The 17,983-nt window shown below is 34.4% G+C and overlaps 1 protein-coding gene across 1 annotated transcript; it reads right to left on the minus strand.

The window, feature by feature from the left end:
- Positions 1 to 1,190: 1,190 nt before the first annotated feature.
- LOC144305346 (olfactory receptor 5K4) lies at positions 1,191 to 2,120 on the minus strand. The gene has a single exon (XM_077884136.1). It carries the CDS (start codon positions 2,118 to 2,120, stop codon positions 1,191 to 1,193), a length of 930 nt encoding a protein of 309 aa, XP_077740262.1.
- Positions 2,121 to 17,983: the final 15,863 nt, after the last annotated feature.

Raw genomic sequence — 17,983 nt, forward strand, 5'->3', positions numbered from 1 at the left:
AAAAGATGAAAGATGAGGAAGGAAGAAGAATAGGAATTAGAAGAAAAAAAGAAATATTGGTTAATAATAGATATCAGATTAAGAAAAATTCTAAACAAAGCATGGAAGAGAACACATAAGATAAAAATTAGTAAATGTGAGTATATAAAATTATAATATTAATAATTGCAAATAACATAAACATATATTAAAATACTATTAACACAGAGAGAAATAATTAGCCACAAATAGTCACAACATTTTAATATCTTTTGTCTGTAATGAGTGGTACAAATAAATAAGGAAAAACAAGTAAAACTTAAAGGAAAAATGATCAGATAATTTGTAGAGGTGAAAATGACCAATAAATACATAAAATATTAACAGATTTCATTGTTACTCAAAAATATTAAAAAATACAACAGTACCTTCATTAGTATGTTTTTAAATGCTTATTGAGCATTTATTATGTAAGTTGCTGTTCTATATTCCATAATACATAGCGTGATTGATTCATTAAAAAAGAAGAGCCTTAATCAGACTATAAATTAAGGTAGATCTTAAACTACTATAGCCAACTTGATATAATTCATTGTTAATTATTCTACAAAATGCATGTGTGACTATGTGTGTGTTCCTTCTCATTACCTTTATTCCCATCCTTGGAGTCTTATCTAGATCAAGCTTCATTATTTTAAATATAGATTACTGCAATTAGTTGGATTGCTTTTAGCCTGTCTCCCCCCAGACTAACTTACATGTGTCTCCCAAGTTAGTTTTCTGATGAATATTATCATGTTTTTCTCCTGCCAGGAAATTTAAAATGTTTCAGACATTCTACAAAGGATCAGATATAATGCCTTCCATTAACTAGACAAGATAAATCAATGTGACTCTTCTACACATTTAGACAATTAAGTTTGATGCTATGTTGATTTACTATGGTTTGGAACAACAGCCTGACACAATTCAGTGAGAGTAATAAGAATTGATAATGAAAGTTACCTCTGGGTTTTCTCCAGATTTACTCTGGTAATTGTGGAATTTGCAGTGAGATTTGCCAGACATTTTGAAATTACATCCATATATCTTTTAGCAAACAGAGCCTAATGATTTAGAGATTAATATTTTATGTAAAAACAGTTTTCCTTTGTCCCTTATCTATAAAATAATTTAATGAATAAAAATCAGTTTTCCATAGAAGATGAACTTTATTTAAAAATATTATAATTCTTTAAACATCTTTTAAGAACATTTATCACCTCCTTATTTCTTAGACTATAGATAAAAGGATTTAATAAAGGAACTACTATGGTATAAAAAACTGCCACTGGTATATCTTTATCCCCTTCTTCAAATGGGCGAATATACATGAGAAGACAAATGTAGAATATTGAAACAGATAGAAAGTGGGATGCACAGGTAGAAAAAGCTTTACCTCTCCCTTCTTTGGACTTCATTTTGAAAATTGTGAAAAGGATGCAGAGATAAGAGAACAAGACAATGGCAATGGTGAATATTTGAATCGGCATTGAAAAAATATAGATCATTAGTTCATTGATAGAAGGGTCAGTACAAGAGAGTCTATAGAGGGGAAGAATGTCACAAAAAAAGTGGTCAATTTGATTAGATCTGCAGAAAGTTAACCTTAATAGAAGCCCTACATGGATCATGGAATGCAGGTTACTAGCTATGTAGGCCCCTGCGGTCATCTGAAGGCAGAGCTTCTTCGACATCAGGGTGTGGTACTGCAGTGGGCTGCAGATGGCCACATAGCGGTCATAGGCCATTGCTGCCAGGAGAAAGCAGTCTGCAGTTTCAGCAAGGCACAGAAAATAAAATTGTGCCATGCATTCATAGAGGGAAATCATTCTGTCCTTCGAAAAGAAATTCTCTAACATCTTGGGGGTAATGGCACAGGCACAACAGGAATCCATTAGAGCCAGGTTGCCCAGAAAGATGTACATGGGTGTGTGAAGGCGACGCTCCATAAGGATCAATGCCACCAGGCCCAGATTCCCCACCATGGTCACCAGATAGATGGCAAAGAACACGGAAAACAGAAGACTCTTCAGCACTGGACGATCTGTAAATCCTATAAGGATAAACTCTGTTGCCAAGGATTGATTTTCCTTATCCATTCGTGGCTTCTCAGCTGAATATAGAAATTACAGAGAAATGAATTTCTAAATGACAGTGTGTTTATTCTTCCTTGTAATGTCCCCACATACAAATAGAAAAAAGCTTTTTTAAATCCTTCTACGCTGTCTCTGTGAACTAGCACACACACAGTAGGTCAAGTCTGTGAGAAGAAAAGCATCACAGATCATCGCACACAGGGGTCATCAAAAAATAACTGTGTGAATTCCCAGGACAGAAAGGTGTTTTCTGCATAAATTATCTGATATTAATGTATAGATTCCTGGTCAGTATGTATACATTGGCATTTCCAAAATTAGAAGACATTTTCTTATGGTGTCTTTTTCTCCAAGAAAAAAATAATAAACACATTTTTAACTACTACCCTCTGGGATTGATGTAATGTTTGGAAAGAACTTACTTTAGACATTTTGAAAGTCTAAATGTATTATTTTTAAATTTCACAGAATCACAGTGAGTTTTAAAATGATTTCTCTAGCTTAATACTCCTTCACAGATAAGCTTATCAAGGGACATTTTAATACCCATTCATCCTTTAAGACTGTGTAAAAATATAGAACGTTTAAAAATGTTCTTAGTAAATTAATTTTGATGCTGTTTTTATATTTATTTCAATATATTCTAGATTCTACTCCTATCAAGACATGCCACATTCTCCCAATAAGTTATTTTAATTATTCATTTATCCTAATACTTTCTAGTTTTAAGTGACCTACATGTATGTCTAACATTATGAGATTTGGCTACGAAGTCTCCATTCAAAATGTTTTTCTTCCTCATGATAAATACCTAGATTGTATTCTTTTCTGTAGAAACTAATGTTCTCATTTTTGTAAGTCCCGTGAAGATTCTACATTTATTATATGATTATTTGTGTTTATAAACATGATTTACTCCTAATCCGCCACAGATTTATTAAAATTCAATGATCTGTAAATTTATATTTGTTATAAGTTACCAGCCATAATATTGCAAGAAATATGGTTATTTTTTAAGATTTTATTTATTTATTCGAGAGAGAGAGAGAGAGAGAGAGAGAGAGAGGAGGGGTGGGCGAGACACAGGCAGAGGAAGAAGCAGGCCCCATGCAGGGAGCCTGATGTGGGACTCGATCCTAGGTCTCCAGGATCACACCCCAGGCCGAAGGCAGGTGCTAAACCGCTGAGCCACTGGGCTGCCCCAAAATATGGGTTTTAAAGGATGCTAAAATTACTTTTCTTCCAAAAATTGCTAAAAGTCTTTGGACTTGCCATTTTTCAGAGAGACAATTTTGTAGAAGAGCTTAAGTTCTTCAAAGTATATTGTTTTGGAAACACATTTTGGTTAGCTTTTTTTCTATTTCTTATCCTTCTCTACACTGAATTTAATACACTATTTTTTAATTTACTCACATCGTATGGTAAGGTTTTCTGGAATTTTATCACTAGAGGGCTATAATCAAATGAATAAAATAAGTTTGCCTTTTATGTTTTAGGTCTATAACATTATAAAAATCTTTCAATTTTTTCCAAATTTTTTTTCCAAAACCCAGAATTACAGGGTTTTGGAAAAACAGTAAAAATAAACATGTGGAATCTGGGTTAGTTTTCAAAAAATCACTATTTTATATAGAAGATACTGAATCAAAGTAGTAATGAAAATTCATTTTCTCTCCCTTAATTTAAAATGTAAATTATTCAGCTGAATTAGAAATCCATTTTATTCTATCCCCCAGAATTTTATTACGGAGTTATTTATAGCCTTACCTGTATATTTATTGATAACACAGTGGTACTTTTGAAAGAATAAGTCAGAATGATCCAGTATACTGTGTCTCATTATGGCTTTCCATAGTGTCCTCAATTTAGAGACAAACCAAAAAGTTATGAAGTAGGTAAAATGCACCACCAATTAAAATGCTGAAGTGTTTCAGGGAAATGTGTATTTCTGCATTTTAATATTCTAAATAAATTACAAATCAGTTCTCATATTTTGAGTTCACTGACATTTTATAGTAGCTGATTGGCCATGTGATATTTGTTATTAGAGAAATTAAGAATAAAAATCTTGTTCTTTAAAACATTTGGGAATAAATTATGAACATCTAGAACACTCTACCAGTAGGTCAGTGACAATAATTATTTTAGCCTTAGGGCAAAGTTAACATTTTCCATTTATTCTAAAGGGATTTCCTTGGCAGTGACATCAGGGTATTTCTGCAAAGACTCTTAACCAGAGAGATATGGTTCCCCAAACATAGGTAAACCAAAAGGCATTAATTAAAGATGGATATCCTTTGGGATTCTGAAGTTGAATCAAATGGCCATCACTAAAGTCAGCTTAAGTATCATGTTGTAAATTTTTTGCGCGCTCTCTCTCTCTCTTTAATCTTCTTTAGTTGAAAACAATAATGAAGGGGAAAAAATTCATGTTGATCACATAGTAGAAGAAATGGGAGTTAAACGAAGATTGGGAGAAAGATTAAGATTTGTGGAAAAGAGGCAAATGTGATATGATCAACAAGAGTTGCAGTCTTATTCATTCCCTTTGATGAAAGTGACCAAATCCTGTAAATTGATCCTCTGAAGCAACTCTGACATTGTGTTGTTTCATTTCACTTATACAGCATAAGAGAACTTTTTAATTGGTGTTTCAGAGCCATCTTTTTCTCTTGTACATATGCTCTTATGGGCTGGAAATGTTTTTAGCTCTTCATTATTCCCCAAACCAAATTTTTGTCCTTTATCTCAGTATTCCAATGACTCCATAACTGGATTTATATCACCTATGGTTTTATTTTCTACCATTCACCTCTAAGAATCTGGAGACTTTCCCATTATTTTTCAATTCATTGATGCACTAGAGCTACATCCTACTTAGAATGTTTATTCAGAATCAACTTATTGTCTAAAAATGCCCTCTTTGACCTATTCCTCTATACAAGTCTTATTATGTCTTTCTAGGAGGTCTGATTCCCTCCATGAAGACACCTTCAACTTTCTGATCTACAAAATGCTCATTATCTTTATAACGCAAAGAGTTCTTAACCATGCTTCCCTTACATGTTTGTTCATCTGTTCTTTATATGAAAATCTTATGTATTCTCAGGTGGATTAATTTTTTTTGCCATTCCACACTACACATCTCTTATAATTCTAATAATATAGGCCCTCAAAGAATGCTTATTAAATTGGTTGCAGAAATTTCAATTAAATTAAATTCAACATTTATAGTGATTATTATAATAAATAAGTCATTGAGTCAGCATTGAGTAAAGAGTAGCCCTAGTTGGGGTAGGATCGGGAAGGAAGCATCATAGGTAAATAAGAAATAATCCTGCCCTTATGGAGCTGCCAATTGAAAGAGTAAAATCACTTACACAAATGTATATAGAGCAGCTCAGACTGACTTAAATATTAAAAAAATGAATTATATGAGATTGCTGGATCATAAGGTACTTCTATTTTTAATTTTTTTGAGAAATCTTTATACTGTCTTCCATTGTGTCTATACCAATTTATATTTTCACTGACGAACGTTTACTATTCTCCACATCCTCACCTATACTTGTTTCCTATGCCTTGATAATAATCATTCTGACAGGTGTCAGGTGAATATCTCATTGTGGTTTCAATTTGCTTTTTCCTGATGATTCATCACGGTGAGCATCTTTTCATGGACTTGGCCATGTGTATGTTTTCAGGACCTCAGCCCACTTTTAATCAGATTATTATTAATAGTTTTTTGCTATTAAATTATGGGAGTTCCTTATGTTTTTTGGATATTAACTCCTTTTCAGATATATGGCTTGCAAATATTTTTCTTCTGTTTCATAGTTCCCCTTTTCATTTAGCCGATTGTTTCTTTTGCTGTGCAGAAGCTTTTTAGTTTGAAGTAGTCTCGCTTGTTTATTTTTGCTTTTGGTGCTTGTGCTTTTGGCATCATATCCAAAATGTCACAGGCTAAAATCACCTTTTTTAGTGCCTTCGTTCTTTTCTTCCTTTCTTGCTGTCTTCCTTTGTGACTTATTTTTTGTAGAGGTATGCTTTGATTCCTTTTTATCTACATTTTAAAACATTTTTTTCTAGGAATTTTATAGCTTCAGGTCTTACATCTAAGTCTTTAATCCATTTTGAGTCAATTTTTGTGAGTTGTGTAAGGTAGGGATTGAATTTCATTCTTTTGCATGGGAATATCCAGTTTTACCAGCATTATTCATTGAAAAACCATCTTTCCCACTATTGAGTATTCTTGGCTCCCTTTTCAAATATTAATTGACTGTTTATGTGTGGTTTTATATCTGGGCTCTCAATTCTGTTTCATTGACCTTTGTATCTGTTTTTATGCCAGTTCCATACTGTTTAGATTACTATAGATTTTTAGTTTGAAATCAGGAAGTCTGATGCTTCCAATTTTATTCTTCTTTCTTAAGATTACTTTCACTTTTGAATTCTTTTGTGGTTCCATACAAATTTTAGGATTTTTTTTCTTTTTATGAAAAATGTCACTGGAGTTTTTATAAGATTCGCATTGTATCTATACATGACTTTGAGTTTAGTATGGACATATTAACAATATTAATTCTTCCAATCCATGAAAGTGAGATGTTGTTTTATTTGCATATTTTCCAATTTCTTTCATCAATGTCTTATAGTTTTCAGCGTACAGATTTTTCACCTCTTTGGTTCAATTTATTCCTAAGTATTATTGTTTTTCAATTCGGTTTTAAGTGGTATTATTTTCTTTCTGTTTCAGATACTTGGTTGTTAGCGAATAGAAATGCAAATGATATTTGTCTGTTAATTTTTGTTATCCTGAAACTTTATTTGATTTATTGATTACTTCTGTTTTGATGGAGTTCTTGAAGTTTTCTACATATAAGATTATGTTATCTGCAAACAAGGACTTCCTCCTTTCCTATTTAAATGCCTTTTATTTATGTTTTTTAACTTAATTACTTTGGCAAGGATTTCTAGTACTGTATTGAATAGAAGTGGTTATAATGGCACTTTTGTGTTCCTGATTTTTGAGGACCAATTCTCACTCTTCATTCTTGTATATGATGCTAGCTGTGAGCCTATCACAGATGGCCTTTATTATGTTGAGATATATTACTTCTATATTCAAAGTGTTGAGAGTTGTTATCATCTAAGGATGTTGAGTTTTGTCAAATGCTTTTTCTGCATCTGTTGAATGATCAGCTGATCTTTGTCTTTCATTCTATTAATGTGATATATCACATTTATTGATTTATGTCTTTGGATCATTCTTATATCCAAGGGATGAATCCCACTTGATCATGATGCATGATCCTTTTAATGTATTGTTGAATTCAGTTTGCTAGAATTTTCCTGTGTATTTTCACATATATATTCATCAGGGATATTGTCTTATAGTTTTCTTTTCTTTGAGGATTATTATCTGATTTTGCTATCAAGGTAATTATGGCCTTAAAAAATGAGTTTGATATTCTTTCCTTTTTTTTGGAAGAGTTTGAGAGCTGACATTAATTCTTCATTAAATGTTTGGTAGAATTCATCAGTGAAACCACCTATTCTTGAGTTTTTCTTTGTTGGGAAGTTTTTGATTACCGATTTGATCTCCTACTTGTTATTGGTCTTTTACATTTTCTTTTTTTTTTTTTTTTTTAAATTTTATTTTATTTTATTTTATTTTATTTTATTTTATTTTATTTTTTTTATTGGTGTTCAATTTACTAACATACAGAATAACACCCAATGATTCAACCTTGTTAGGTTGTATGTTTCTAGGAATTTATCCATTTGTTTATATTATCCAATTTGCTGTCTTATAATTGTTCTTCATAGCCTCTTATGATCCTTTGTATATTTGTGGTGTTAGTTATAATGTCTCCTCTTTCATTTATAACTTTAAGTTGTCTCTCTTTTTCTTGGTTAACAGAGCTAATAGTTTTGTTATTTTGTTTATCGTTCAAAAAACAAACTCTTAGGTTTATTGATCTTTTCTATTGCCTTTCTAGTCTCATTTATTTCCACTGTAATCTTTATTATTTCCTTCTTTTTCCTAACTTTAGAACTGGTTTTTCTTCTTTTCCTAATTCTTTGAGATTTAATGTTGGGTAGTTGATTTGAGATATTTCTTTTTTAATGTATAAAGTAATGTATAAACTTCCATTTTATAATTGTTTTTGCATTATCCTATAAGTTTTGGCATGTTATATTTTTGTTGTCTACAGAAACTCTGATTGCTACTTTGACCCATTGGTTGTTCAAGAGTGTATTGTTTCATTTCCACATATTTGTGGTTTTTCAGTTTTATTAATGTTACTAATTTTTATTTTTTTACCATTGTGGTTGGAAAACTTACTCAATGTGATTTTAATATTCTTTTTTTATGATTCCACTCTTCTTAAAATTGCTAAGGCTTACTTTGTGACCCAACATATGATCTATCCTATAGAATATTCCATGTGTGCTTGAGAAGCAGGTATATCCTGATGCTAGCAAATGGAATGTCCTGTATATGCCTCTTACATCCATATTGTCTGTTGTGGTATTCAGGTCTGATGTTTACTTATTGGTTATCAATATATTGGATGATGTATGAAGTGCTGAATGTGAGGTATTGAAGCTCCCTTCTATTTTATAATGGCTATCTGTTTCTTCCTTCATTTCTGTTAATATTTGTTTTAGATATTCTTGTGCTCCAATGTTGGGTGGATATGTATTTACAATTGTATCCTCTTAAAGAATTGACCCCTTTATCACTATATAGTGACCTTGACCTTATTTACCTTTTGTGACTGATTTTGACTGAAATTCTGTTCTATCTGTTATCACTAGCCACTTTGATTGTCATTTGTATGAATCTATGTGTGTTTTTAAAGCTGACATGAATTTTTTATAGGTAGCATATTGTTGGATCTTGTTTTTATTTTTTAAATAATTTAGTAGCCCTGTCTTTTGATTGTAGAATTTAGTCCATTTACATTAAAGTAATTATTGATAAGTAAGGACTTAATATTGCCCTTTTGTTAATCTTTTTTTTGGGGGGGGGTTAGTGCCTTTGTTCTATTCTTTCTCTCTTGCTGTCTTCCTTGGTGACTTATTTTTTTTTTTAGAGGTATGCTTTAATTCCTTTCTATCTTTTATGTATCTACTATAGGTTTTTTAATTGCTGTTACCATGAGGACTAAATAAAATTTTATAGATCTAACAGTCTATTTTAAGATGATAAAATTTACCTTCAAATGCATATGAGACTACACTTTTAGTTCTTCTGTTCCCACATTTTATGCTATTAATGTCATACCTTACATCTTTTTATGTAGTGCATCCGTTAACAAATTACTATGGCTATAGTTATTTTTAATATTATTATTTTCTCACTTCTATACTAGAAATAAAAAATGATTTACACATCATCATGATAGCATTAAGGTATTCAAAATTTGGCTACACATTTACTTTTATAGGTGAGTTTTATACTTCTATATATTTTCATGTTATTGCTTGGTGTCCTTTCATTTCCTCCTGAACAATTCCTTTTAGCATTTCTTGTAAGGCAAGTCTAGTGGTGATGAAACCCCTTAGCTTTTGTTTGTCTGAGAATGTCTTTATTTCTTCTTCAGTTCTGAAGGGTAATTTTACTATTTATGGCATTCTTAGTAGGCAGAGTTTTTTTTCTTTCAGTATTTTGACTATATATATCATTATACCTCCTCCTGGTGTATAAAGGTTCTGCAGAGAAATTTGCCTATAGCCTTATGGGGTCTTCCTGGTAGATCACAAATCATTTTGCTCTTGCTGCTTTCAAAATTCTCTTTTTGTCTATTACTTTCACATTGTGATCATAATGTATCTTAGAATAATCTTCTTTGGGCTGATCTTGCTTAGGGTCCTTGAGTTTCTTGTGCCTAGATATAGAAATAGAAACCTTTCAAGATTTGGAAAGTTTTCAGCTATTATTTCTTTAATAAGCTTTCAGCCCCTTTTTTCTCTCTTCTGGAACTCCAGTGAAGTGAGTTTTCTTTTTCTTTTTTTATAAATTTACTTTTTATTGGTGTTCAATTTGCCAACATATAGAATAACACCCAGTGCTCATCCCATCAAGTGCCCCCCTTGAAGTGAGTTTTCATTTACTTCCTGATATACTGTAATTAACACAGACTTTTTTCAATCTTTTTTATTCTTTTTATTCCCCTAACTGGCTTGTTTCACATAATCTGTCTTTGATTGTGTTGATTCTTTTTTTCTGAATGATCAACTCTGTTGTTAAAACTCTTAATTGAATTTTTCACTTCTGTCTTTGTCACTTCACTTCTGTCATTGTATTCTGCATCTCCAGGATTTGTTTGATTATTTTTCATGTTTTCTGTTTTTTCCTTAAAAAAAAAAAGATTTTATTTATTCATCTGAGAGATAGAGAGAGAAAGCACAAGTTGGGGGAGGGGGTGTGGGAGGAGAGGGATAAGTGGAATCCCCACTGAGTGGGGAACCTGATGCAGGGCTCAATCCCAAGACTCTGAACTGATGACCTGAGCCAAAGTCAGACACTTAACTGACTGAGCCACCCAGGGGCCCCTATGGCTTCTATTTTTCTATTAAACTTCTAATTTTGTTTGTGCATTGTTTCCTCGTTTCATTTAGTTATCTGTTCTGTTGGATTTCTTTGAGTTTCTTTAAGATAATTATTTTGAATTCCTTGTCAGGCAAACTATAGAGCTCCATTTCTTTGGGGTCAATTACTTGCTTAATTAGTTTCCTTCGGCAGTGTTATATATTCATGATTCTTTATGCTCTGTATAACCTTGCATTAGGGTCTGTTGATTTGAGGGAGAAAACACCTCTTCCAGTCTTTACTATTTTGACTGGTAGAAGTTTCATTTCCTTGTTAGTTCTACAGGTCAATAGGATTACCCACAGAATTGCAGTTGTGCTGGTTTGTAGCCAGTTGTGAAGCTGTGGCTGGGTCTAGAGTGGAGACTATGATTGGCAGTCTTGTTACCAGGCATTCAGGTGGTTGTGGATCCTGTCTGGTACCTGGGTGGATAAGACTGCCTCTCTACCTTGTTCAGGGGAGTGGTGCCTGGACAGCCATCTGCTTCAAGGTCTACAATTAGGTCCTCAGGCAGTGGGCCTATTACCAGGTATGTGGACATGTGTAGATCCCACTACATCCTCAGGAGGACTCCTGCCAGGGATCCTGTCAGGATAGGTGAGTCCCTGGACCATGGCTAAGAGGGGCTAGAAATGACTAAGCCACAGAGTTGTTACATGTTCTGCAGCCAAGATTGAGATCTGCATGGATGGGCATGTCTCCTGACAGTTTCTAAGAAGACTGGACTGCTCTCTGACCATGGCCAAGGAGGCTAGAGCTAGGTATAGGGCCTTGTGTTGTGAGGACTGGTCACAGACCGTAGCTAGGAAGGACTGGAACTGAGTCTAGGGCTGTTTTATGATCTCTGGAGGCCCAGACAGTAGTGTCTCCTGCTAGTTCTTTGGGCCAGCAATTCTGCTGGTAGACTGCAACTATGAGGCCTAAAGCTGAGTAAGGTCCCTTTAGGATCTTTGTGGGCACAGGTGCAAGTATCTCCTATCTTGTCCCTGTGCTAACAGAATTGCTTATGGATTATAGCTGTGGGGTCAAAAACAAGTATGGGGTACTTTTAGGATCTCTAGGGGTGTGGCCAGGAGTTTCTCCCAGTGAAACTGTAGACTCTCAGGACTTCTGGAAGACTGTTACAGAAATATATTTATGGCCCTTTCAAGATGTCTGATGGTATAGACAAGAGTGTCTCCTTTTGGGATACTCTGCCAATAGAAATGTTCATGGACTATAACAGGAAGTGGGCTAGAATTCAGTTATAGGGTCCTCTCAGGATCTATAGTCATACCAAGTCTAGTGAGCTTATCGCCAAGGGCTTCTGGATAACAGCTGAGAGGAGCTGGAGATATTTCATGGAACCCTTCAGGGTCCACAGCAGGAACAGAGGTCTATGTGCCTATTACTGATGTGCAGGTAACTGTGATGGCTGCTGGGTCCCTTGGGTATATGGTGCTGGCAACAGAACTAAAGTTAAATAAAACTTTAGTCAAGTCCTCAAAGGTATAGAGCTATTTCTGGGTCTGTGGCGGGGACCACAGTTAGAAAGCCTAGGTATAAGATTGCTTTCTCAAAACAGTTCTCCTAGGGGCACCTGGGTTGCTCAGCAGTTGAGCATCTGCTTTTGGCTCATGTCATGATCCTGGGGTCCATGATTGAGTTCTGTATCAGGCTCCCCACAGGGAGCCTTCTTCTCCCTCTACCTATGTCTCTGCCTCTCATGAATAAATAAATAAATAAAAATATTTTAAAAAGCGGTTCTCCTAAATTGTAGACTGTACCAGAGTTTTGCAATCTCCTACGTAGATCTAAAGGCACTTTACTGTGAATGGATGCAAAATTGTTTTTAAAGAGAAGATATGAGCAAGGGGTGTCTTATTCAGCCATCTTGTTGATGTCCCATGGCAAATTTTTAAGAGTGAAGCTAATGAGACTGGAGAGTTTAAATAAGACAACTGAGAAAACAAAAAGCACTAGATGTTATTTTTTTATAGCTTTACTGAGGTATAATGTATATGTAGTAAGATCTATTTAAGAGTATTATTTGATAAATTTTAGAAACTGTACGCAGTTGTGACACTACCATTGTCAAATTTTAGGACATTTTCATCACCTTCAAAAGTTTGCAAAAACCCCTTTGCAATCAATTTCTGCCTCCAGCTAGGCCCCAGCCAAGTACTAATATGTCATCAATCACTATCATTTTGCTTTTTCTAGAATTTTATAAAAATGGAAACAATTTATAGGCTCTCTTGTCTGGCTATTTTATTCAGTATAATCTTTTTGTGATTGATCCATTTATTTCTTTTTTAAAAGATTTATTTATTTTTTCATTCAGAGAGAGAGAGAGAGAGAGAGACTGGCAGAGACACAGGCAGAGGGAGAGGCGGGATCCATGCAGGAAGCCCGACGCGGGACTCGATCCGGGGTCTCCAGGATCACACCCTGGGCCGCGCTAAACCGCTGTGCCACCAGGGCTGCCCTGATCCATTTTTTGAATGTACCATCAGCTTGTTGCTTTTTATTGCTAAATAGAACTTTTATTAATCTAATTTGTGTTGCTGGAGCTGCACACCACAAACACTTTTGTCAGGTGGCACAATGATAAGCTTTGTCAGTAGAGGGAGCTGGAAGGATATAACAGAAAAATGAGGCTTCTCTGGTTCCAGTGAGCTTCTTCTCTTCTTGTTTCAGTAATACAACTAGCAGGGGGCACGAATGAGGTCTACACAGTAGCATTCACTTTCCAGCAAATTTTATTGCTAGAATCACCTTAGTTGTAGACTTTCTGATTGATAATCCTGGCCCATTGCTTCCTGCTTGCTTGGATCAACCAGCTGGTTTGGGATAAGCTCTAGCCCAAGGCAGTCCAACAAATTATTTCACCATCCAGTGGTCTGTACTTTACCACAAGGTCTTGATCTCAGCTTTGGGGAGGAAATCTTGCTTCCATGCTTTTTCCTTTCTTTAGGACTTTCCCTTAGCCATAGACTATTTTTTTAGAGTTCTCTATCCCTTATCTTCTAACTACTCCTCTGTCCCCTAATTGAACTTTACTGTTCTAGATTTATTTCTGATAGTGATCATAGGAGATAGACTACCAAATAAGGGGACTATGGAATAGGTTTGATTCTTGGACTTGAGGGAAATGGGAGGCTAATAATTCATGGTAAACATCCATGGCATACTGTAATCAAGATATAACCTGCAAGATCAATTGGGCATATTCCTTAGTATCCCTGGTGGCTAGTTCACTGGAACAATATGGCAATAATGACTATAAGGACTCTGCTGTGGGATGGCTTCTGAGTGAACCAGAGTGCTTACAGAATGAAAGAAACAAACACAAGCCTTTTAACTCAACTCAAATAACAGTCCAATAAAAAAGTCCAGGACCAAACAGCTTCGCTGGTAAATTCTACCAAATATTCAAAGAAGATGTAGTATCTTTCCTTCTCAAATTCTTCTATGAAACGGAAGAGAAGGGAATGCTTCCAAATTCATTTTATGAGGTATTACCTAGATACCAAAACCAGAAAAAGATGCCACAAGAAAAGAAAACTACAGGTCAGTATCCCTGATGAACACAGATATAAATATCCTCAACAAAATACAAGCAAACTAAATTTAGCAATACATTAAAAAAGGATCATACATTATGATCAAGTGAAATTTATTCCTGGGATGCAAGGATGGTTCAATATTCACAAATCAACATGAAGGATAAAAATCATATGATCATCTTAGATGCAGAAATTCATTGAACAAAATGCAATTTCCATATCTGTTAGAAGCTCAACAAAATAGGGATAGATGGAATGTATCTCAATACTATAAAGGCGATATATGATAATCCCACAGCTACTATCATACTAAATGTCAAAAAGCTGAAAGCTTTTCCTTTAAGATCAAGTACAAAATAAGAATTTCCACTCTTGCCTCTTTTATTCAACATAGTATTGGAAGTCCTAGCCAGAGCAATTCAGCAGGAAAAAGAAATAAAAAGCATCCAAATTGAAAAGAAAGAAATAAAACTTGTCATTATTTGTGGATGACATAATTTTATCTATCAAAAACCCAAAAGACTTCATCAAAAACTCTTAGAAGTAATAAAGAAATTACATATAGTTGCTAGGTACAAAATCAATACACAAAAAAATCTGTTGCCTTTTTATACACTAAAAACAAGCTATCAAAAAGAGAAATTAACAAAATAATCCCATTTATAATTATATCAAATAGAATAAAATAACCAGGAATAAATTTAACTAAGGAGGTGAAAGACCTAAACAGTGAAAACTATAAGACTTTAATGAAAGAAATTGAAGAAGACACAAAGAAATGGTAAAATATTCTATGCTCATGAACTGGAAGAAATAATATTGTTAAAATGTCCATATTACCCAAAGCAGTATACAGATTCAATGTAATTTCTATCAGAATTCCAATGACGTTCTTCACAAAATTAGAATAATCCTAAAATTTGTGTGGAACCACCAGAGACCTTGAGTAGTTGAAGTAATTTTGAGAAAGAAAAACAAAGCTAAAGGCATCATGGTCCTTGATTTCACACTACATGACAAAACTACAGTAATCAAAATCGCATGGTATTGGCATAAAAACAGACACATAAATTTACAGAACAGAAGAAAGGGCTGAGAAATACCCCTCCAAACACATACATTTATGGTTAATTAATTACAATGAAGGAAGCAAGAATATACAGTAGGGAAAAGATAGTCTCTTCAATAAATGGTGTGAAAACTGGACAGCCATCTGCAAAAGAAAAACTGGACCACTATTTTACACCACAAACAAAATTCAAACTGGATTAAAGACTTGAATTTATGACCTGAACTGCTGGAAGGAAACATAAGTGGTAAGCTTGACATCAATCTTGATGATAATTTTTTGGATGTGCTTCCAAAGTCATTGGCAATAAAAGCAAAAATAAACAAATGGGACCAACCTAAAAAACTTCTGAAAAGTGAAGGAAACCATAAAAAAAGACAACTTGCTATACATGAGAAAGTATTTGCAAATCATATATCTGATAAAGAGTTAATATTCAAAATATAAAAAGAGCTAAACTAATTCAACAAAAACAATCTGATTTTAAAAATGGGCAGAGGATCTAAATACGCATTTTTTCTTTTTTTAATAGCCATTTTTTTAAAGAAAATACAGATGGCCAACAGGCACATGAAAAAATGCCCAATATCATTAATTATTAAGGAAATCAAAATGAGATATCACCTCATAATGTCTATTACCAAAAGAGTAAGAAATAACTAGTGTTGGTGAAGATGTAGAAAAAGGAAACCCCTGTACATTCTTGGTGGGAATATATATTGGTGCAGCCATTATGGAAAACAGTATGAACGTTCCTTGAGAATTAAAAATAGAGCTCTTGGGGATCCCTGGGTGGCGCAGCGGTTTGGCGCCTGCCTTTGGCCCAGGGCGCGATCCTGGAGACCCGGGATCGAATCCCACGTCGGGCTCCCAGTGCATGGAGCCTGCTTCTCCCTCTGCCTGTGTCTCTGCCTCTCTCTCTCTCTGTGACTATCATAAATAAATAAAAATTAAAAAAAAATAAAAATAAAAATAGAGCTCTTATATTATCCAGAAATTCCACTACTAATTATCTACCCAAAGAAAACAAGAACATGAATTTAAAAAGATACGTGTACACCTATATTTATAACAGCATTATTTATGATAGTCAAATCCCAGGAGGAAATAACTTAAACATCAAAAGATTTGGAGCACCTGGGTAGCTCAGTAAGTTTATCCTCTGACTCTTGATTTCAGTTCAGGTTATTATCTCAAGGTTGTGAGGTAGACCCCACATCAGGGCATGGAGCCTACACAGATTCTCTGTCTCCCTCTCCTCCCCCTGACTCTCTATTTAAAAAAAAAATAAAAAGATTTGCAAGATATGTATTAGCAGAAATCGGAATTCTAAGGGTGTTGAACTACATAGAGTAGACAGCTTAATAGAGTACTACTTGATTTATGTGACAGTTTTAAAATAGAAAGGGATACAGGTAGCAAAACATCTGACGAGCTTCCACAGTGTAGAGTCATATCCTCTTAATTCATTTTCTAAACCTAAGTTAATTCACAGGCCTAGATTTAAGGAGTGGTTGATCCCCCTGTGGAAGGACGTTTACAGTATTGCCACATAAGTATATTTCATTTAGTGTCCTCCAGCCCCCCCAAGGGACTGTGGCCACTTGCTAAAGTGATTCTTCACAGGAAAAAGCATATCAACATTTCAGGGATTAGGAAATACTGAGTATGAAATCACTTTAATGCCTGCAGACCAAAAGTGCCACTGTGGCCCGACAGTAACAAAGAACGTGTTTACAATTCACATGTGGTGATTGGTATATTGGCTCAAATCTGGCTCACATTCGCCTGGTTGGCCTATGAATCTACTCTTTGGTTATTTCCTTAATTATTATATGTATGATTGTAGTAGACAGACATAACAATTAAAAGAATCCCTCTGCTGTCTCTGTGATCCATGAGGTAAGAACCATTATAGTAGGAAGGACTAAGTAGAAATCCCTGGAATATCAGTCCCTGATACCAGTCCCTGGTAAGGGACTGTCTTACCAGTCTAGTAAATGAGAAACAATTCCAAATCTATAGAGTGATTAGAAATTAATGATACCACCAGTGACTTGCAAGCATCAAGTATGGTGATCCCTACCAGAACCACCATTTTAATTCACCAGTTTTGCCTGTACAGAAATGAAATGGATCTTGGAAAATGACGATGGTCTATCGTTAGCTTAATCAAGCAGTGGCTTTCAGTTGCAGTTGCTATTCCAGTTGTAGTAACTTTAATGGATCGAATGAACATTGCCCTTGCCACTTGGTATGAGGTATTGACCTAGTTAATGCCTCCTCTACATTTCAAGTTGTAAGGACCATAGAAGCCTTTCCTTTAAATTTAGTAAGCTCAACAGTATACCTTCATATTTTTGTCTCAGAGCTATATTAGTTCTTCTTTCTGCCACAATATGGTCTGAGAAGACCTTGATCATTTTGACATTTCACAAAACATCATACCAGTCCATTACATTTATAACATTATACTAACTGTAATTAATGAGCAGATAGTATCAATTACTTTAGATACCTTTTTAAAAAGCATGGAAAAGCCCAAAGGTCCATCAACTGATGAATGGATGAAGAAGTGGTATACATTATAGTGTATAGTGTATACTATATGTATATAGTGTATAGTGTATAGTGTATAGTATATAGT

The sequence above is a fragment of the Canis aureus genome, chromosome 35 (genome assembly GCF_053574225.1).
Source record: "Canis aureus isolate CA01 chromosome 35, VMU_Caureus_v.1.0, whole genome shotgun sequence".
NCBI lineage: Eukaryota > Metazoa > Chordata > Mammalia > Carnivora > Canidae > Canis > Canis aureus.

What these genes read in the sequence shown, in the direction of transcription:
- LOC144305346 (XM_077884136.1), bottom strand. Translation starts at nt 2,120, where the DNA reads ATGGATAAGGAAAATCAATCCTTGGCAACAGAGTTTATCCTTATAGGA.